The sequence below is a fragment of the Manis javanica genome, chromosome X (assembly GCF_040802235.1).
Source record: "Manis javanica isolate MJ-LG chromosome X, MJ_LKY, whole genome shotgun sequence".
NCBI classification, from domain to species: Eukaryota; Metazoa; Chordata; class Mammalia; order Pholidota; family Manidae; genus Manis; species Manis javanica.
In genome coordinates this window covers 128,998,293-129,021,298 of record NC_133174.1, presented here as the reverse complement: position 1 = coordinate 129,021,298, position 23,006 = coordinate 128,998,293, and the positions used below count along the sequence as shown (strand labels likewise).

Here is a 23,006-nt window from a genome sequence, read left to right as displayed (position 1 = left end):
AGTTTAGGAAACATTTCATTCTGGTTTCTGGTCTTCTTTAGTAAGACATCTAGAAATTCAAACTTCTTGTGATTTTTAAATGACCCATTCTTTGAGCTTAAGGTATCAGTGAGAAGCACATTTATGCAATTCAACAGTTGGTCCAAGAGTGCTGTCCTCTTACCCATGTATAATTTAGCATTTTAACTTTTACCTATTTCTAGGGTGGTGTGTGTTGTTTAAAGTGAAAGCTCTCTATGACCCAGCATTATGTGTATACCTCAGCTGTCATGGAGGTGGGAGGTCATGATAGAGATGGAGTTATATTGGCAATGTTGAACAAGACTCCAGAGGTTGGCTGAGCCAAAGAAATTAATTTATTCATTCATTCATCCAACTGATTTATTGGTTGTCTACTTTGTGTCAGGAATTGTGCTAGGTGTTGAGGGAAAAGAAATAAAAACATGAGTAGCCTGTCCTTACAAAACTCATTGCCTATTCAAGGAGAAACTTTTAATAAAAGGTACCCACAAAGATAATTATTCTCTGTCATGAGTGCTATTAATGAAGTATAGGATAATATGAGAACACATAACAAGGAACCTAATTTATATCGGGTCAAGGAAAGCACAGATATAGGATGGCCTAGTTGTAATGCTCATAGTGAAAACCTCATTCCTGAAAAAGGTGTTTATATAGCATACCTCTAAGTATATGCTTATTCATAATTATGAGGTTTATGTTTAAACATGTTTTCAAAGTGTTGTGACAGTCTGGACTCCTGTGAGTTATTATTGTTAGGACTTTTTCAAGCTTCCTTTCTAATAATACCTTTTTTCTTCCTCCCTAACAGTATACACTTTGGAATTTCCTCCCAAAGAATCTGTTTGAACAGTTTAGAAGAATTGCAAATTTTTATTTTCTCATCATTTTCCTTGTACAGGTAAGAGCTTCATAAACAGCTACTCCACTTTTAGAAACTTACTTACTTCAAGCAAACTTTCAATCCATTTCTAACCTGTGATTGAAAAGATGCTTCAGGGCTTATTTTAAAGTATTTAGTTTTTAAAAGTATTTTTTAAAGTTCTAACAGTACATTTCAAGATTTATATGATTTTATATATTTCTAAAGTAGCTTTTTTACTAGAAAAGTTGTTGAGATTTTGTTACTTTTTTTAAAAACCTCCATGAACTTCAGATCTTTGTTCATCCTAGGAGAACATATATCATATGTCATTGAATATAATGGTCTTTATCAGAATTGAAAATAGTTCAAATTAAAAGTTATTTTGTTAAACACCAGTTTCAGCTCAATTGAAAATTTATCACTTTTCTATGTGATAACAAGTTTTGCTGTTCCTCATTTGTTACTTTAAGGGCAAAAGCCTAGTAGATCAGTCTGCTTTTCTGTGTTCTTGCTAATGTTTGTGTTTTAAATTTTAGACATTTTAAATTGCATCTTCCATCTTTAAGTCTATAAGCTATTAAAATCTCTCCCTCACCAAAATTACCACCTAAATATTTTACTGCAGTGAAAGTACTTTTTTTTTCTCATTTCATTTTTTTTAAATGAAGCAGAAACATCCCAGTAAAATTGCTCAAATGTTCTGTTGATGTTAAGTGGGTCTGCCTATCTGCTTATCTGATTTGAGTAAATGGTACTGTAATTGAATTTAGCCCTGCTATTTAAAATCAGTCTGGGTTGTACTATGGGAAAGAGCCAATGTCAGTCTTGAATGATGGGGCATTTGAAAAGGAGCTCCTCTAGATCCACGGTAAGATGCCATACAGAACAGCATAAAATAAACTACATAGACGATTATGCTCACACAAGTCATTCCACTTGGCAAACAGTGCATTTCAGTTGAATTCAGCACATATACCAAGCACCCACTTTGTGCCTTGCAGTAGTCCAGGTAACAAAGATTTTAGCAGGTATGATAGATCAAGGTACAGCTTTTCTGTTCTTAAGGAAGTTATATTGAAGATAGTCATGTGTCATTTAATTTAATGTTGTAAAAGTTCTAAGAGTAGCACGAACAAAATGCTATGGTTCAGTGGAAGTTATTTTTTTCTACCCAGGATGAGCTTGAGAAGGCTTTAAAGAATAGGTAATCTCTGAACTGAGCCTTGAAGGATTAGAGAGAGTTTACCTGGTGAAGAATGCCGAACTGGTATCTCAGTCTGTGCATGGAAGCACAGAGTCATGCAAAAGCCTCTGTGTACAACATAGGATGTGGGGTAGGAGAAGGCTTGGTTGGGGGTTAGAGATGAGAGTCAATGAGTTGTGAGGGCAGATAGAACTCATAATCCTCTCTTTCTCAGTTGCTCTCTTCCAGTATTTCCTGTTGTAGTAAACAACAACATCCACTCAAACATGTTAGTAGGCACTTGGAAGACATTTTAATCACCTCTTAGAAGAAATTCCTTGCCAGTCCTGTCATTTTTGCCTCTTAAGTATCTCTGAAAGCGCTTCCCATGTGTGCTGCTACCACTCTTATCTAAGCCATCATGTTTTTTTTAATCTTTTACCCCAGTTGACAGCAGTAGCCTCCTAAATGGACTCTCTGCCTCCACCCTTGTTCCCTTGCATTCCATTTTCCACCAAGCAGTGAAAATGGTCTTTTCAAAATGTCATTCTGTTCATTTGACCTGTCTCCCTGCCTAAAAGCTTGTTATTTCCCACTGTTTGTGGGATAAGGAAAGAACTCTTATCCTCCTCCATCTGGCACCTATCTCCCACTCCAGCCTCATCTCACACCACAGTCTTGCGCACTAGCTTCTTTTATTTTCTTATGTACCACATTCCCTCCTATCTTAAAGATTTTGTATACACTGTTTACTAGGTCTGGAAAGCCCCCCTTCATCTAGTTAACTTCTATTTACTCTTCGGGTTTCAGTGTTTCATTTGTTTTAATTTCCTATTTTCCCTGGAGGCTGCCAGCTTTATTAGGGTAGGGACTTTTCACCATCTTGCTTAAAGCAGTGTCTCTCGACCGTGACTGAAAATAGCACAGATACTGACAGAATGTTTCTCAACAAATAAATGGTAAATAAATGGCTATATTTCAGTAAAGTGGTTAATTTAAGCTGGGATGAAAGTAAGCCTGAATTTAAAACTTTTTCCTTAAACTAATTGCTTTGTGGATTTCTTTTGTTTTAATGAAAGTTAATGTTCAACCTGCTACGAGAATATATCTGCATTTTTATCTGAAACATTAGTAGCATGTAATTGCTGCATATGAATTAATGGTTCATATTCATTTTACTGTCAATTTAATTTCTTTACCTAGGTCACAGTAGACACACCAACGAGCCCAGTTACCAGTGGACTTCCACTTTTCTTTGTTATAACTGTTACAGCCATCAAGCAGGTAACTTTCTTAATTACAATTAGGCCTGCATTTCAGTCCTATATAGTTTGAATTTCATTGTCAGAGGTTCTTTTTCATATTTATATAGATTGGGCAGTATCCTTGGTGGATTTAGTTTATATCTGGTTCCTATTAGAAACATAGTAAAATGGTTGTAAGGTATATCCTTAATTTCTTTGCTCTTTTCCTCCTATTTGTGTATAGGGATGTAACCCTTAAAGAAAGAGCAGGTAGAAGGTGCAACTCAGTCAGGAAATGAGAGGCTTGTTTTTAATGTACATTAATTTTCTCAGTTTGGCGTGTCTGTCTGAAAAATTCACATTCTAGGGGACTTTTTTTGTTGTTGCCTACAACATAGAACTTAGAACATAAATACTTCAGTTCCTTTTTTTTTCTGATGTTGCCAAAGGGCATTGTAGGTAGAGGAAACTTATTCTTATTTCTTATCAAAGTTGACAAAAAACACAGTTTGTGATGCTGTTGTCTTTGAAGTATTTTGAGCATTTTATATGAGAGTACATTAGAAAAATTCCAGATGAAATTGAAAATAGAAACTGGACATAGAGGAGTGGGTTAGCAATGTTATCATGTACTGGGACAATCCACAGGACCTAGCTAATTACAAAATGTACTTTTAGACAGTACTTAATCAAACTGCTGTAAAAGTGTCCCAGAAAACTTCCAAAAAGAAGGTCTGCTTACATTATTGGGAACAAGGTTGTCTTTTCCCCTTGTGTTATCTGGTCTTCTATCTTGACTACCAGGAACTACAATAATATTTTATCAAGTGTTTGGTTGCTAAATAAAGACTTTTGGAATGTGCTTTCCCCTTAGGCCGTTAGGATTGTTTTCTTTAACATCATAGAATTGGTTATTCCAAGAATAGCCTGTATGATTTTCAGAAGCTCTTACTAATTCATTTTACTTCTAACAGTTCATGTTCAGACCTTTCTTTCCTCACTGATGTCACAGAAAGTGCCATAGATAGTTTATAGCCTAGCATTGTCATAAAGAGGTATGAACAGAACAGGAATGAATATATAGCACCTGAGAAAAAAAGGGGAAAGCGATCAAAAGATTTTTCAAACAGTTATATTTGGAAAGGTACAGGCAGTATTATAAAGAAAAAAACAAAGTGATACAAAAAAGAGAGTTCATGTTCAAAGCAATGAATATCCTCCTTCCTTAGTTCTTTTGGCTTAAAGTTACTCTAGACAAAAAGCCCAAAGAAAAATGAGCCATTAGACCTTTCCCTGATTACCTTTAACTCTAAGAAAATGAATACCTGTTCATATTTTATTTTCTACTATGTCGATGGAAATGTTTAACTGTTGATATCTAAAACTTACCAGAGATTCTCTGCCAAAATAATCCTATATTGCCTTTTCTATTCTCTGTCCCTGGGGAGGAATTATATTTCCTTAGAGATGATGACTCCAACAGACTATTACAGAAGAATATATTTAAGTGAACTCTTTGTAAGAAAATATAAGCCAGAAAACAAATTTTCAAATTAGAAAGGAGAGAAAATTAACATTAACTTGGATGATGGTAGAATATGAATAAAACATAGTCCTTTGTAGTTAAAGAATATTAAGGCTCTGATGCCTCTTTCCCCTGAATACTTGTCTGTAGAGTGGATCAATCTTTTAACATAATAAAGCTATTTACCTAAGGAGTATTTTGAAAGCATAACTTAGTTTTTGCTGTAAAAATGTACAGTGTTGAAAAAAATGTGCAGTGTTGTCTCTTTAGCATTCTGAGTTGAAATTAATACTATATAAATTTCTTACTGATGACTTGTGGAGGGAGTTAGAGAAATTTATTAAAACTTTAATTCATTATGTGAGATTGACTATAGTTATTTTTATCCTTCTAGGGATATGAAGATTGGCTAAGACACAGAGCTGACAATGAAGTCAACAAGAGCACTGTTTACATTATTGAAAATGCACAGCGAGTACAAAAAGAGAGTGAAAAAATCAAGGTACTAATTTTTATACTTCATTCTTTTCTATTATGGTAAAAATACTATTTTAAGACATATTAAATGGCATTTAGTACATTCGCAATGTTGCACAACCATCAAAACTATCTAGTTCAAACATTTTCATCACCCCCAAATGATGACCCCATAGCCATTAAGCAGTGGTACCATATTCCTCCCTCCCCCAGGCCCTGGCAACCACTAATCTTTCTGTTTCTGGATTTATTTATTCTAGATATTTCAAATAAATGGAATCATATACTATGTGGCCTTTGGTATCTGGACCATTCATGTGGTAGCATGTATGTTTAATGGCCAAATAATCATTTGCATGGCTATACCACAGTTTGTTTATCCATTCCTCTGTTGATGGACATTTGGATTTTTTCCACCTTTTGCCTATTATGAATATTGCTGGTATGAACATTCATATACAAATTTTTGTTTGAACACCTGTTTTCAGTTCTTCTGGATATATAATATACCTAGGAGTAGAATTGCTAAGTCTTTCTTTGTTTTAACTTTTTCGTGAACTGCCAAACTATTTTCCACAGCAGCTGTACCATTCTATATTCTACCAACAATGTATAAGAGTTCCAAGGTATTACTATTTTTTAATATTTTAGGCAATTTAACTTTTTGTTCAAATTAATCATTGCTTATTACCCAATAAGATCCCTGTCAATAAGAGTTTGGACTTCTCTACATCAAATGAAATTCTTTTCCCAACAGATTTTATTTTAATTAATAATAAACTTTACTTTTTAGAGCGATTTTTGGTTCACAGCACAATTGAGCAGAAAGTACAGAGTTCACATATATATATATATATATGCCCCCTGTGCCCACACAGGTACAAACTCCCTCACTATCACCATCCCCCACCAGAATGAAACATTTGTTACGATCAGTAGGCCTACACTGACACATCATTATCCCCCAAAGTCCATAGTTTACATTATGGTTCTCTCTCCTACATTGTAGGGGCTTAGAAAAATGTGTAATGACATGTATACACCACTACATATCATACAGAATTGTTTCACTGCCCTAAACATCCTTTTGCTTTACCTACTCATTCCTCTCTTCCTCCAACCCCAAGCCACCACTAATCTTTTTACTGTTTCCATGTTTTTGCCTTGTCCATAATGTCACATAGTCAGAATTACGCAGTATAACATTTTCAGATTGACTTCTTTCACTTAGTAATATGCATTTAAGTTTCCTGCATGTTTTTCCGTGGCCTGATAGCTCATTTCTTACTAGTACTGAATAATACTCCATTGTCTGGTTGTATCAGTTTATGCGTTCACCTACTAAGGACATATTGGTTGCTTCTAAGTTTTGGCAATTATGAATAAAGCTGGAGTAAACATCGATGTGCAGATTTTTGTGTGGACATAAGGTTTCAGTTTATTTGGGTAGGTACCAAGGAGTGTGATTACTGGATTGTGTGATAAGAGCATGTCTAGTTTTGTAAGAAACTGCCAAGCTGTCTGCAAAGTGGCAGTTCCATGGAGCATTCCCATCAATAGTGAATGAGTTCCTGTTGCTCCACATTCCTGGTCAGCATTTGTTGTCAGTGTCCTGGGTTTTAGCAGTTCTAATAGGTGTGTAGTGGTATCTCATTTTTGTTCTAACTTGCAGTTCCCTAATGACATGTGTTGAACATTTTTTCATGTTTCCTTGCCATCTAAGTGTCTTCTTTGGTAAGATATCTATTCAGGTCTTGTGCACAGTTTTTAGAGTGCTCATTTTCTCATTGTTGAGTTTTAAGAGGTTTTTTTTTTGTATATTTTGAATTACAATCCTTTGTCAGATGTGTGTTTTACAAATATTTTATCTGAGTCTCAAGATATTATTTGTTTTTATTTTGTTACCATGGAAAAAATATTAAATTTACCATCTTAACCATTTTTAAGTGTACAACTCAGTAGTGTTAAGTATATTCACATTGTTATACAACAAATCTCTGAACCTTTTCCATATTGTAAAACACTGAAACTGTACCCGCTAAGCACTATTTCCCCTTTCATCCAGTCCTTGGTAAATATCATTTTACTTTCTGTTTCTATGACTTTGACTACTTTAGCAAGATTCATCCGATGAATGGAATCATACAGTCCTTTTGTGAATGGCTTATTTTATTTTTATTTTACATAATGTCTTCAGTGTTCATCTATGTTATAGCATATGACAAGATTTCCTTCTTTTTAAGGCTATATAATATTCCATTGTGTGCATATACTACATTTTCTTCATTAATCCATCTGTTGATAGACATTGGGATTGCCTCCACCTCTTGGCTATGTGAATAATGTCACAAGTAAATTGATATCTCTTCAAAGTCCTGCTTCGAATTATGTTAGATATTTACCTAGAAGTAGAATTGCTGAATCATATGGTAATTCTATGTTAAATCTTTTGAGTAACTCCCATATTGTTTTCCATAATGGATGCACCACTTAGCCTTTGCACCTAGAGTGCACAAGAATTTCAACTTCTTGGAATCCTTTCCAGCATGTGTTATTTTCATTCTTTTGATGGTGGCCATCCTGATGGGTATGAAGTGATATCTCATTGTGGTTTTGACTTGCATTTCCCTAGTGATTAGTGATGTTGAGCACCTTTTCATGTGCTTATTGGCCATTTGTATATGTTTGGAGAAATGTCTATTCAAGTCCTTTTAACATTTTTTAAATGTATTTGTTTTTGTTTAATTGTAGAAGTTCTTTATATATTCTGGATATTAAACTCTGATCAGATAAATAATTTGCAAATATTGTCTCCAGTTCTATAGGTTGCCTTTCACTCTGTTTATTGTTTCCTTTGGTGCAAAGTTTTTAAGTTTCATGTATTCCTGTTTCTAATTTTGATTTTTTTTCTGTACTTTTGGTGTATGTCCATGAAGTCACTGCCAGATGCACTATCCCAAAGCTTTGCCCTCATGTTCTTCTAGGATTATAATAGATTGGGTCTTACATTTAGGTCTTAAAATCATTTTGAGTTAAGTTTTATATATGGTGTAACTTAAGAGTCCAACTTCATTCTTTTGCTTGTGGATATCCAACTTGTCCCAGCACCATAGAGACTGTCCTTTCCTCATTGCACAGCCTCAGTCCCCTTGCTAAAAATCATTTGGGCATTTTTGCAAGAGTTTATTTCTGCATGCTATTAATTGGTTTATATATTTGTCTTCATGCCAGTGCCATACCACCTCAATTACTGTTCCTTTGTAGTATGTTTTGAAATCTGGGAGTATGAGACCTCTACTTTGTTCCTCCTTTCAAAGATTAAGATTTGGCTATTCAAGGTTCCTTGAGATTCCATATGAATTTTAGATTGTTTTGTTCTATTTATGCAAAATTGCCATTGGTATTTTGATAGGAATTCCATTAGAAATTGCAGATTTAGGTAGTATAGACATTTTAGCAATATTACATCTTCTAATCCATGAATATGAAATGTCTTTCTTTGTATTTTCTTTGTGTTATCTTTGTTTTATTTTAGCAATGCTTTGTAGCTTCCAGTATTGAAGTCTTTAACTTCTTTGGTTAAGTTTATTCCTAAATATTTTGTCCTTTTTCATGCTATTGTAAATGGGATTGTTTTCTTTATTTCCTTTTTGTATGAGTCATTGTTGGTGTATAGAAATGTAACTGATTTTTGAGTGTTGATTTTATTTTAAGAAGTGAACTTTGCTGAATTTGCTTGTTCTAATATATTTTTAATGGAATCTTCAGGGTTTTTTGCACATAATGTCATCTGCAAACCAGGATAATTTTACTTGTTCTTTTCCAGTTGTATACCTTTTCTTTATTTTTTTATTTTTCTTGTCTAATGGCTCTAGCTAGAACTTCCAGTACAATGTTGAATAGTAGCACTAGGAATAGACATCCTTACTATGGTCCTGATCTTAGAAGAAAAGCTTTCAGTCTTTCCCCATTAAGTATAATGTCAGCCACGGACTTCTCATTTATGGCTTTTATTATGTTGAGATCATTTCCTTCACTTCCTTCTTATTGAGTGTTTCTATCATGAAAGAGTGTTTAACAGTGCCAAATACTTTTCTGCATCAATTCAGATGGTCATTTAGTTTTTGCTCATTGTTTATGTGCTCATTATGTATTACATCGATTGAGTTTTGTTTATATCATTGCATCCCAATGATAAATCACATTTGGTTGTAGTTTATGATATCTTTAATATGCTGTTGAATTTGGTTTGGTAGTATTTTGTTTAGGATGTTTGCATCTATATTCATTAAGGATATTGGGCTGTAATTTTCTTGTAATGTCTTTTTCTGGTAATGGTATCAATGTAATGCCAACCTCAGAATAAGTTTGGGAATGTTCCCTCCTCTTTGGTTCTTTAGAAGAGTTTGAGAAGGATTGGTTTTATTTCTTCTTTAAGTGTTTCATAGAATTCTCTACATCATCTAGTCCTGGGTTTTTCTCTTTTTGGAGGTTTTTTATTCCTGCTTCAATCTCCTCACTAGTTTAGGTCAGTTCATATTTTTTATTTGTTCATGGTTCAGTTTTGGTAGGTTGTGTGTTTCTGGTTTTCATCCTTTTCTCCTGGGGTATCCTGTTTGTTGGCATATAACTGGCTGTACCTAGTGCCTTATAATACTTTTTATTTCTGTACCATCAATTGTAATACCTTTTACTTTTGAGCTATTTGAGTCTTTTTTTTTTTTTTTTTAGTTTAGCTAAAGGATGGTGAATTTCATTGATCTTCCAACGTATTTTTTTTTCCAGTTTAATTAGGGAGGGTCACTCTTTGTGCTGTATATTTTGTGGGTTTGGACAAAAAGTACAATGACATGTACCCACCATTACGATATCATACAGATTAGTTTCGCAGCCCTAAAAATCCCGTGCTGTACCCATTCAATTTTTTTCCCTCCTTCCAAATTTCTGGCAAACACTACTCTCTTTTTGTTTTTTTTATTTTGGTATCATTAATATGCAATTACATGAGCAACATTATGGTTACAAGACTCCCCCCATTATCAAGTTTCCACCACATACCCCATTATAGTCACTGTCCAACAGCATAGTAAGATGCTGTAGAATCACTAGTTGTCTTCTCTGTGTTGTACTACCTTCCCCGTACCCCCCTACATTATGTGTGCTAATCGTAATGCTCCCTATTCCCCTTATCCCTTCAATCCCACCCATCCTCCCAAGTCCCTTTCCCTTTGGTAACTGTTAGTCCATTCTTGGGTTCTGTGAGTCTGCTGTTGTATTGTTCCTTCAGTTTTTTCTTTGTTCTTATACTCCACAGATGAGTGAAACCATTTGATACTTGTCTTTCTCCACTTGGCTTATTTCACTGAGCATAATACCCTCTAGCTCCATCCATGTTGTTGCAAATGGTAGGAATTGTTTTCTTCTTATGACTAAATAATACTCCATTGTGTCTATGTACCACCTCTTCTCTATCCATTCATATACTGATGGACACTTAGGTTGCTTCCATTTCTTGGCTATTGTAAATAGTGCTGCTATAAACATAGGGGTGCATATGTCTTTTTCAAACTGGGCTGCTGCATTCTTAGGGTAAATTCCTAGGAGTGGAATTCCTGGGTCAAATGGTATTTCTATTTTGAGCTTTTTGAGGAACTTCCATACTGGTTTTCACAATGGTTGAACTAATTTACATTCCAACCAGCAGTATAGGAGGGTTTCCCTTTCTCCACATCCTCACCAACATTTGTTGTTGTTTGTCTTTTGGATGGTAGCCATCCTTACTGGTGTGAGGTGATATCTCATTGTGGTTTTAATTTGCATTTCTCTGATGATTAGTGACATGGAGTATCTTTTCATGTGCCTGTTGGCCATCTGAATTTCTTCTTTGGAAAAGTGTCTCTTCAGATCCTCTGCTCATATTTTAATTGGATTAGTTGCTTTTTGTTTTTTGAAGTGCGTGGGCTTTTTATATATTTTGGATGTCAACCCTTTATGGGATATGCCATTTATGGATATATTCTCCCATACTGTAGGATACCTCTTTGTTCTACTGATGGTTTCTTTTGCAGTACAGAAGCTTTTTAGTGTGATATAGTACCACTTGTTCATTTTTTATTTTGTTCCCCCTGCCAGGGAGATATGTTCATGAAGAAGTTCCTCATGTTTATGTCCAAGAAGTTTTGCCTATATTATCTTCTAAGAGTTTTATGGTTTCATGACTTACATGCAGGTCTTTGATCCATTTCAAGTTTACTTGTGTGTATAGAGTTAGACAGTGATCCAGTTTCATTCTCTTACATGTAGCTGTCCAGTTTTGCCAGCACCATCTGTTGAAGAGACTGTCATTTCCCCATTGTATGTCCATGGCTGCTTTATTGTATGTTAATTGGCCTTATATGTTTGGGTTAATGTGTGGAGTCTCTATTCTGTTCCACTGGTCTGTGGCTCTGTTCTTGTGCCAGTACCAAATTGTCTTTATTACTGTGGGTTTGTATTAGAGCTTCAATTTGGGAAGCGAGATCCCCCCTCTTTATTCTTCCTTCTCAGGATTGCTTTGGCTATTCGGGGTCCTTGGTGCTTCCATGTGAATTTTTGAACTATTTGTTCCAGTTCGTTGAAGAATGTTGTTGGTAATTTGATAGGGATTGCATCAAATCTGTATATTGCTTTGGGCAGGATGGCCATTTTGATGATATTAATTCTTCCTAGCCAAGAGCATGGGATGAGTTTCCATTTGTTAGTGTCCTCTTTAATTTCTCTAAAGAGTGTCTTATAGTTTTCAGGGTATAGGTCTTTCACTTCTTTGGTTAGGTTTATTCCTAGGTATTTTATTCTTTTTGATGCAATTGTGAATGGAATTGTTTTCCTGATTTCTCTTTCTATTAGTTCATTGTTAGTGTATAGGAAAGCCACAGATTTCTGTGTGTTAATTTTGTATCCTGCAACTTTGCTGTATTCTGATATCAGTTCTAGTAGTTTTGGAGAGGAGTCTTTAGGGTTTTTTATTTCCAATCTCATGTCATCTGCAAATAGTGACAGTTTGACTTCTTCTTTACCAATTTGGATTCCTTGTATTTCTTTGTTTTGTCTGATTGCAGTGGCTAGGACCTCCAGTACCACGTTGAATAACAGTGGGGAGAGTGGGCATCCCTCCCTGTCTTGTTCCCAATCTCAGAGGAAAAGCTTTCAGCTTCTCGCTGTTCAGTATGATGTTGACTGTGTGTTTATCATATATGGCCTTTATTATGTTGAGGTACTTGCTCTCTATACCCATTTTGTTGAGCGTTTTTATCATGAATGGATGTTGAATTTTGTTGAATGCTTTTTCAGCATCTATGGAGATGATCAAGTGGTTTTCGTCCTTTTTGTTGATGTGGTGGATGATGTTGATGGATTTTTGAATGGTGTACCATCCTTGCATCCCTGGGATGTATCCCACTTGGTCTTGGTGTGTGATCCTTTTGATGTATTTTTTGAATGCAATTTGCTAATATTTTTTTGCGTATTTTTGCATCTACGTTCATCATGGATATTGGTCTTAAATTTTCTTTTTTGGTGGGGTCTTTGCCTGGTTTTGGTATTAGGGTGATGTTGGCTTCATAGAATGAGTTTGGGAGTATTCCCTCCTCTTCTGTTTTTCAGAAAATTTTAAGGAGAATGGGTATTATGTCTTCTCTGTATGTCTGATAAAATTCCAAGGTTAATCCATCTGGCCCAGGGGTTTTGTTCTTGGGTAGTTTTTTGATTACCGCTTCAATTTCTTCGCTCGTAATTGGTTTGTTTAAATTTTCTGTTTCTTTATTGGTCAGTCTTGGAAGGTTGTCTTTTTCTAGGAAGTTGTCCATTTCTTCTAGGTTTTCCAGCTTGTTAGCATATAGGTTTTCATAGTATTCTCTAATAATTCTTTGTATTTCTTTGGGGTCTGTTGTGATTTTTCCTTTCTCATTTCTGATTCTGTTGATGTGTTTTGATTCCCATTTTCTCTTAGTAAGTCTGGCTCGGGACTTATCTATTTTGTTTATTTTCTCAAAGAACCACCTCTTGGTTTCATTGATTTTTTTGTATTGTTTTATTCTTCTCAATTTTGTTTATTTCTTCTCTGATCTTTATTATGTCCCTCCTTCTGCTGACTTTAAGCCTCATTTGTTCTTCTTTTTCCAGTTTCTATAATTGTGACATTAGACTATTCATTTGGGATTGTTCTTCCTTCTTCAAGTGTGCCTGGATCACTATATACTTGCCTCTTAAGACTGCTTTCGCTGCGTCCCACAGAATTTGGGGCTTTGTGTTGTTGTTGTCATTTGTTTCTATATATTCCTTGATCTCTATTTTGATTTGTTCATTGATCCATTGATTATTTAGAAGCATGTTGTTAAGCCTCCATGTGTTTGTGAGCCTTTTTGTTTTCTTTGTACAATTTATTTCTAGTTTTATACCTTTGTGGTCTGAAAAATTGGTTGGTAGACTTTCAATCTTTTTTAATTTACTGAAGCTCTTTTTGTGGCCTAGTATGTGGTCTATTCTGGAGAATGTTCATTGTCCACTTGAGAAGAATGTGTATCCTGTTGCTTTTGGATGTAGAGTTCTATAGATGTCTATTAGGTCCATCTGTTCTAGTGTGTTGTTCAGTGCCTCCGTGTCTTTACTTTTTTTCTGTCTGGTGGATCTATCGTTTGGAGTGAGTGGAGTGTTGAGGTCTCCTAAAATGAATGCATTGCATTCTATTTCATCCTTTAGTTCTGTTAGTATTTGTTTCATATATGCTGGTGCTCCTGTGTTGGGTGCATATATATTTATAATGGTTATATCCTCTTGTTGGTCTGAGCCCTTTATCATTATTTAATGTCCTTCTTTATCTCTTGTTACTTTCTTTGTTTTGAAGTCTATTTTGTCTGGTACTAGTACTGCAACACCTGCTTTTTTCTCCCTGTTGTTTGCATGAAATATCTGCTTCCGTCCCTTGACCTTTAGTCTGTGCATGTCTTTGGGTTTTAGGTGAGTTTCTTGTAAGCAGCATATAGATGGATCTTGCTTTTTTATCCATTCTATTACTCTGTGTCTTTTGATTGGTGCATTCAGTCCATTTACATTTAGGGTGATTATTGAAAGGTATGTACTTATTGCCAGTGCAGGCTTTAAGTTTGTGGTTACCAAAGGTTCAAGGTTAGCTTCTTTAGTATCTTACTGCCTAACTTTACTCGCATATTGTGCTGTTATAAACACTGTGTGGTGATTCTTTATTTCTCTCCCTTCTTATTCCTCCTCCTCCATTCTTTATATGTTGGGTGTTTTATTCTGTGCTCTTTTGTGTTTCCTTTAACTGCTTTTGTGGGTAGTGGATTTTATTTTTTGCCTTTAGTTAGTATTTGGTTGGTCTGCTTTCTTTGCTGTGATTTTATTTTCCCTGGTGACATCTATTTAGTCTTAGGTGTGCTCCCATCTAGAGCAGTCCCTCTAAAATACCCTGTAGAGGTGGTTTGTGGGAGGCAAATTCCCTCAACTTTTGTTTGTCTGGGAATTGTTTAATCCCTCCTTCATATTTAAATGATAATTTTGCTGGATACAGTATTTTTGGTTCAAGGCCCTTCTGTTTCATTGGGTTAAATATATCATGCCATTCTCTTCTGGCCTCTAAGGTTTCTGTTGAGAAGTCCGATGATAGCCTGATGGGTTTTCCTTTGTAGGTGACCTTTTTCCTCTCTCCAGCTGCCTTTAAAACTCTGTCCTTGTCTTTGATCTTTGCCATTTTAATTATTATATGTCTTGGTGTTGTCCTCCTTAGGTCCCTTCTGTTGAGAGTTTTGTGTACTTTCGTTGTCTGATCGATTATTTCCTCCCTCAGTTTGGGGAAGTTTTCATCCATTATTTCTTCAAAGACACTTTCTATCCCTTTTTCTCTCTCTTCTTCTTCTGCTACCCCTATAATGCGGATATTGTTCCTTTTGGATTGGTTGCACAGCTCTCTTAATATTGTTTCATTCCTTGAGATCCTTTTGTCTCTCACTGTGTCAGCTTCTATGCATTCCTGTTCTCTGTTTTCTATTCCATCAATGGCCTCTTGCATCTTATCCATTCTGCTGACAAATCCTTCCAGAGATTGTTTCATTTCTGTAATCTCCCTCCGCATGTCATCCCTTAGCTCTTGTGTCTTTCTCTGCAGCTCCGTCAGCATGATTATGACCTTTATTTTGAATTCTTTTTCAGGAAGGGTGGTTAGGTCTATCTCCTCAGGGGTTGACTCTGTGATTTTGGTCTCTATCAAATTCTTTTGCCTTTTCATGGCAATAGAGGTTGTTGTGTGTGGCTGGCATTGTGTGTCGGCTGGGAGAACGTCCCTTCTTGCTGGTTTGTGGCCTTCCTCTCCTGGGAGAATAGCGACCTCTAGTGGCTTGTGCTGGTCAGCTGCGCGCAGATGGGTCCTCTGATTCTTGCCTGGCCGCTGTGGAGTTAAGCTCTGCGGTTGCTATGGGCGTGGCCGGCCTCCGTCTGCTGCTCCAATATGGCGGAGCCCCATTGGAGGGGAGACAGCACAGAGGCTGTTTATCGCCGTGAGGGGGCCTCCAAGCGGCACTGCTGCCCAGGAGGTTAGGGTGCCTGGTGTTCCCTGGGATTCCCAGCTGCTGTGCTAAGTGTCCCGGGACGCTTCCGTCCAGCGGTGGGATCCCTGTCCCTTTATGACTTTCAAAAAGCATTCATTTTTCTTTGTCCCAGGGGCACTGGCTGTGGGACCCGCTCACAGGTCTTACTGTCCTGTTCCCCTAATGTCCTGCACACCATGCCCTGTGTATCTGTGCTCTGATGCCGATGGCTAGGGCTGGCTATTTAGCAGTCCTGGGCTCCCTCTCCCTCCCTGTTTTGACTCCTCTCCTCCTGCCAGGAGCTGGGGTGAGGGGCACTCGGGTCCCGCCGGGCCGTGGCTTGTATCTTACCCCCTTTGTGAGGCGCTGGATTCTCGCAGGTGTGGATGTAGTCTGGCTGTTGTCCTGTGTCTTCTGGTCTCTCTTTTAGGAATAGTTGTATTTCTTGTATTTTCAAAAATATGTATGGTTTTGGGAGGAGATTTCCGCTGCTCTACTCACGCCCCCATCTTGGCTCTGCCCTCTGACAAGGTGTTATTTTTTAAAGAATATTTCTATTTGGTATGGATTAAAATATGAAAACTAATCAAAGTGAAATTCCCTGGAACAACAGAGAAAGATGGTTGTCACAGAAGATAGTAGGTGAGAAAATTTCCAGAATGGTTTGGGGCTGTGATATTCATAAAAATATCATTCTCTCATCCTTGTACTTTTATCAGGTATTATCATTCCTGAATTATTTATTAAATACCTGGAATTTCTGGGCATGAGTTCTCCATGGTAAACTGTCTTGTGTCTTCTTATAGTAAGAATGATGTCAGGAAAGCTAAGTAAGTGTGGAAGGGTTACCTGAGTTTGGCAGAGAATATGTTTCATTCTTTTCTCTTTTCTCCATTCTCTGAATCCCAGAGGGGTAGACCCTGTGATGAACTAGGGTGGTTGGGATCTGAAATTTCCAAACCAGTTATAGAAACTCAGCATTGATGTTCGGCATCGGAACCAAAGGTAGCCTAAATGATTTATAGCATTAAATCTGTTGCTCCCAGGTACTAACTAAAATTACAAAGCAATCTCCCATATCTCTCCTTTCTTTCTTTTCCTCTTTCTGATTTTGCTGTCACCCCCCACTCCCTTATAAAGACTCCTATCTTCCACCTTCCTTTCACAAAGCTTTTTTCCATTAAGTCTGACCTTACCCAGGTATAATCTTAATTAAATTAGTTGATGCTCTTGTTTGAAATGCTATTTGGTTCAGTCCTTCTGGAGTGTTTGTGTGTAGAGAGAGATACTTATAAACCAAAAGTGGGTAATGTTTGATTGCTTGGCTGGGGAGTAGGGGCATTAATGTTGATTAGGAGTGACTTGGTATGTATCTTCAGTGCAACAGAAATATATTGAAGGGTTTCAACGCCAGGGATCTTTTTTTTTAAGACAACTCAAAAGTAAGCAAAGTAGAGGCATGGGCAAAAGTTAATCAAGGATACCAGTTAGGTGGCTACTGCTATAATATAAGCAAAAGATAATAAGAGCTTATATTAGGATGATAGTAGTAGACATAACAATAATAAAAACAGAATATAACATTTATATATATTACATAAATGTGCCAAGTGTTCACTTTTACATTATATTACCTCATTTAATATCTTCCTTCACAATAGTCCTATGAAGTAAGTACTTTTATCATCCCATCTTCACTAATGGTGAAACTGAGGCACAAGGAGGTTAAGAAACTTGTCCACAATTAGTAAGTGGGAAAGGTGGGATCTGAATCAAAATAAATCTGAGTGTGGAGTCGGTGCTCATAAACGCAACTTTGTACCACCTGTTTGGTAATTAAGATAAATGGATATATTCATGATATTCTTTGAAGGTAGTATCATCAGAACTTAGTGACATATTGAATGTAGGGAGTGAGAAGAACAAAGAAAAAAGAATAAAGAATAAAGAGATAGCCTTCTTGGTTTTGACCTAAGCAACTGGGTCATTTAAATAATGCTGTTAAACAAAATGTTGGTGCTGTTGTGATGGAGGAGACTGGTAGAATAGGTTTAGGGACAAAGATGGAAGTTAAGGGAAATCAGGAATTCTTTTTTGGCCCTGTTTTGTAATTCCAAAATCCTGAACATTTCTGGGGCTGGTCCTGTTAACTATCTCTTGATGTTAGGTCAGTTTTATCCTGTGTTTGGTGGGTCTTGCATGTTTTTATAATAGAGTTTTGGATAATGTATTTAAAAGAATGCTAGAGCCTGAGGTAAATAGTATTTATGTTCTCAAATAGGCATGCCTCTTCTCTCATGGGGTTTGAGTCTGCTCAGGAGTTCAGCTGCCTTTGTTTTTTGTTGTAGCTATTGATACTTGGAGTACACCACTGGACTTCAAATTCCTGAAGAGTTGGATTGCCTTTGCCTTGTGCTTTGTGTGGCGCCTGAAGTGCCAAAGGGTTTTTTCCATTTTCACCCTCTACTTTCAGCAGGAACTATATCCCTGAGACACAGTGGGTGCCTCTCTTCTTCCCTTTCTCCTCACGCAGTGGTAGATTGCTATTTCTTGTTATTCATTGCAAGGCTTCTGGTGGTAACAGAGTGGTTTCTTGGTTCTCCTGTTGCAGTCTCAGTAATACTCCCACCGCACCTCCCATGGAAGCTGAGCTTTGCCTTTTATCAGTGCTAGGTCCTCAGGATGAGTGGGTTTCCTGCCCATCCCCAGCAGCAAATGGCTTTTGCTTCTAGTTCTTCTTTAGCAGTAGTGACATTTCCCTAAGACTATGCCAGAGATGGTTACTTGCCTTTCTCCACAACACAGATGGCTTTTGCCTCATGTGAAAGAAGAGTCCAGAAGATTTTGCATCTGTCCCTCCACAGCATTCAGTCACAACCTGTAAGCCTGTACCAGTGAAAAGGGCTCTTTTAAGATCTCTTTTCCTCATGCTTTCTCATGAACACCCAGTGGGTGCCTGAAGAGAGGCTGACCAGTAGTTGTCATCTCTTTTCTCTCAGGTTTGCAGAGATTCTAAACTGTCACATTAGCTCCTACCAAGCCTTTAAGAATTGGTTAAAAACAAATCTACTGTTTCCTTCCTTCCTTATGCACTTTTTTATTTGGTATCATTAATGTACAAGAGCAACATTATGGTTATTAGACTCCCCCATTATGAAGTCCCCACCACATTCCCCATTACAGTCACTGTCCATCAGCATAGTAAGATGCTATAGAATCACTACTTGTATTCTCTGTGTTATACTGCCTTCCCCATGCCCCACCCCCTACATTATGTCTGCTAATCGTAATGCCCCTTTTCCCCCCTTCCTTATGCACTTTTATGGCAGCCATCTCTTCCTGTCATTTGTGAAACAGTCTCTTTGGAAGGACTTTTCACCCTTTGAAATTCAGCTCACTTGGTTGCGTTTCAACCTTAGTTTTCTAATAAACTAAAAAAGGTGAAATCTTTACCTTTATCTGCCAAATTGTGTAGCAAATAGAAGGCAGGTATGTCATTTGTTAGTACAGCATTTTACAGCCATGCTGGTATGCTAGATATTGACTCTGTCCTAAAGTGGGTTGTTTTTTGCTACTAGCAGCCTCTTCTTTATCTGAGGGTGCTGTACAAGTGTTACTTTTCATTTTCTCTGTGTGCCTCAATGAAAAATGTTGGAAGCCCCACACTGGATAGTTTCTGTTCATAACTTGAGAGTAAAGTAGTTGTGGGGTAGTAGTAAATTATAATTAACACTTATCAAATGGTGAATATGCCAGGCACTTCATCAAACACTTTACCTATATCCTCATTTTGTGCTCAAACCAATCCTATGAGGTAGTTGGAATCATTTAAGGCACTTACCCAAGGTCTTATAGTTAAGTGACAGGGCTGGGCTATGTCAGGTGAGAAAGTCCTACCTTTTAACCATGATGATTTATTTCCTACCTTACTAAATTACTTGCAATACAAATGGTTCATGATTTCTTCTCTCACATTTTTCTTCTACTTGGTGATAGAAAGTTGTTTCTCATCGCTTTATTAATTCATTCTCTTGATAGCAGATGAATTCTTAGAAAGTGACCTATTTGAAAATTATTTTTTTCCAAATGTTATGGGGAAAATAGCTGCCTTCTAATTAGCTGAGTTTTTCTGAGCACTGAAGAATAAACTGGCCCCAACAAGAATAACTCTTATAACTTGGAAGGCAAAGCATGTTGAAATATGCATGGTGCACAGTGGGAATGTGTCTGCCCAGTGTTCATGAAGTGCTCAAGTTGAGACATGTAGATTTTCTTGATTCATTCATGAGGTTGTAATGGTCATTGTCTTATCAAACAGCAGTACTAGAAACATCAGAGAGCAAAGGGTCCCTGGGTGCTGGAATCATTTATTAGAGGTTAAAGTTCAATAGTAAGGTAATCTGAAAGCATTCTAAGTCCATATGACCTTAAAGAGAATTCTGAATATCGAGTATATTCTTCCATCACTTTTCACATGGTGTAGGATGCTGAGACATTCTCTAAGCTCCAGAGTGGGAGAGGTCTCTTCCTACTATTGTGACCTAAGTTTGAGGTATAATGAATGCTTTGGAATTAAGAATATTTAAATTTCTTTTTCTTTGCTTACTAGGTTGGTGATGTAGTAGAAGTACAGGCAGATGAAACCTTTCCCTGTGATCTTATTCTTCTATCTTCCTGCACTAGTGATGGAACCTGTTATGTTACTACAGCCAGTCTTGATGGGGAATCCAATTGCAAGGTAATGGAGACTAAACCTTGCCTAAATGTTTTGATCTCAGGATAGTTAATCATACAATACTACTTCCCACTGCTTCCTAATCTTTTATCTTATTTTTTCCTTTTTGTGTAAGTTTTGTGTTTGAAGATAGCTTTTGTATAATTGTCTTTGAAGTTCTAAGCAAATACTCAACTTTGGGGAAAAGGGTGGTATTGGGTGAGGAAAATCCACACCCCAAATAAAGGCCACCACATTGTTTTATAGCACTGCTGCATTTAATATTGACATAACCCATTCAATATTTTATTTAAGCTTTTAAAAATGAGAGTAATCTTAGGCTAAAACTATGTTAAACTACAAAAATAACTTCATGTACTCCAGCCTTACAGTTTGATATGTTCTTATTTTGAAAGTGTTAAATATTTTCTTTAAAAAGTGTTTATTTCTGGTATTTAGAAAATCTAACCTGGAGTAATTTGTTTGCTTTTTTAAAAATACTTTAGGGTGTAGTTTGCAAATGTTTGCTTTATTGCAACTAGAAAGAATTATAAATATGATAAGGTAAATTTTTTTCAAACTGGGTAACTTATTTCCCTGGTACTTTCTGGCACAGTCAGTTCTTGGCTATTGTCCTGAGCTCCACACGGCATGAAGTTGTGTCCTCCATATGTTGCCTTCAGGAAGGGTACTAACATGCTCACCTCCGTGTGAATCCTTGCAAGCTTTCCTCTGCTTATTTATTCCATATAGAGTTGAGGACCATGACTCAGTATATGAAAAAGAACTTAAATGCTTGTCAGATAACTAATTTTATACTTCAAGGGCATGGTGATGAACTAGTCCCATTTAAACTGCTCATAAACAAAGTTACATTTGAGGGAATGTCAAGATAAAAATTGAGAAATCTATCTAAAGATTCACTAATATGGGAAAAAGTTGTTTACAGAAAGAAACATTTCAAGTAGTTTCTTTTTCCAATTGAGTTGGTCTGACCAAATCAGCTAAAAGTACATAGGTTTTCAAACTTAGGAGTTAATTTTAAATACAACTCAGGCAGTCCATAATATTCCCCAAAGACCATACAGCAAGCAGCTTTCTGTTCTGCATAAGTGGCGTATTCTTTTAGTCTGTGTTAGCCCTTCTTTGATGATTTATAAATTGGTCCATTGGAGCCTGCCTTGAGTTCTGGGTGAATCAAGCACGTAATATATACTAGTAGACTATTCTGACTCTCTAACTAAAGCAAGGCACATTATCAGCATCTCCCTGCTCCTCATATGAAATGTAGCCACTTTGAGCATTTTTAAGATCACTAATTATGCTCTTTGTGTAATGGAAGTGTTAATGGTATTTTTTCTTTCTGTTGACAAAATTTTAGCATTCTTATGATCAAAAGGGTTATGTTCATAATGCATGATCAAAACCGAAAGTTTCTGTGATGAATGCCCTTGTACTGTTCACCATGTAAGAATTTATTCACTGTGTAAGAATTCGTTCACCATGTAAGAACTTGTTTGTTATGCTTCAGAAGATTGGAGACTGACGAGAATTAGGCTTGAGATGGATTAATGATTGTACATTGAGCGTTGACCCCCCTATACTGAATTTTATTGTTGTTAACAACCATTTGATCAATAAATATGAGAGATGCCCTCTCAAAAAAAAAAAATCAAAAAAAAAAAAAAAAGGACATATGGGAGGTGAACAGAACCCAGAAATGGGCTGCTTTAATTTGTCTGATTTCTCTCAGACTGTTCAAGTACAGTTGGACAATATCCATCATATCATAGACAAATTTTCACAAATGCCTAGGGTGCCTAAATGGTTTTCTTGGCTTCACTGGAGATGGCTGGTAATTATAGATTTGCTTTGTTTATGTCACCGTATTCCTATTATGTTAATATGTGTGTACAAATTAGTTAGTAGTTTAAAACCTATACATACTTAAGGTACTCTACAAGAAGATATGTCAAAGAAATAATCAATCCTCCCATGTTTTCTTCCATATGCTACCTCTATAGCTTTTCTTCTTCCTTCCTGATTACAACCCTTAAATAGAATTCGTGCCTCATATCGAAGTTACGGAGTATCATAATTCCTCCAGGTGGTAAAGATACCTCGAGACAAGTGCTGGGCATAGAAGCCACAGGGCATAAATCTGCAAAGAAGTAAAAAGCTAACCTTTTCAAACAATATGGCTTCTCTCTCACTTACCAACTTTACATTTCCCTGTATGGCCCGGAAGATGACTGGTTAGCCAGAGACGGGTAAGATTCCTCAAGGGAGGAACAACCTAAGACAGGCACAGTCGCAGGGGGGCCATCAGGTGAGAAATTGGGGATCAACAGAGGTGAGGCTCAGAACCTCATCCCCCCTGCTTTAAGAGAAATCTTCTGC

The 23,006-nt window shown here is 36.7% G+C and overlaps 1 protein-coding gene across 13 annotated transcripts in view; it reads left to right on the top strand.

The window, feature by feature from the left end:
• The window catches only part of ATP11C (ATPase phospholipid transporting 11C (ATP11C blood group)), a 207,311-nt gene that overhangs the window by 123,468 nt on the left and 60,837 nt on the right, over positions 1-23,006 (top strand). For 11 of the 13 annotated variants that reach the window (XR_012127479.1, XM_073227862.1, XM_073227860.1 and 8 more), the window contains 4 exons: positions 833-922; positions 3,273-3,353; positions 5,233-5,340; positions 20,502-20,630. Coding sequence is in view for 12 of the 13 variants with exons in the window: in XM_073227862.1 (XP_073083963.1) it covers positions 833-922; positions 3,273-3,353; positions 5,233-5,340; positions 20,502-20,630 (408 nt within the window). In the remaining variant the exon portion in view is untranslated. Of the gene's footprint in view, positions 1-832; positions 923-3,272; positions 3,354-5,232; positions 5,341-20,501; positions 20,631-23,006 lie in introns of those variants that run through there. The other 2 variants (XM_073227872.1, XM_073227864.1) reach the window with 2 other exon arrangements.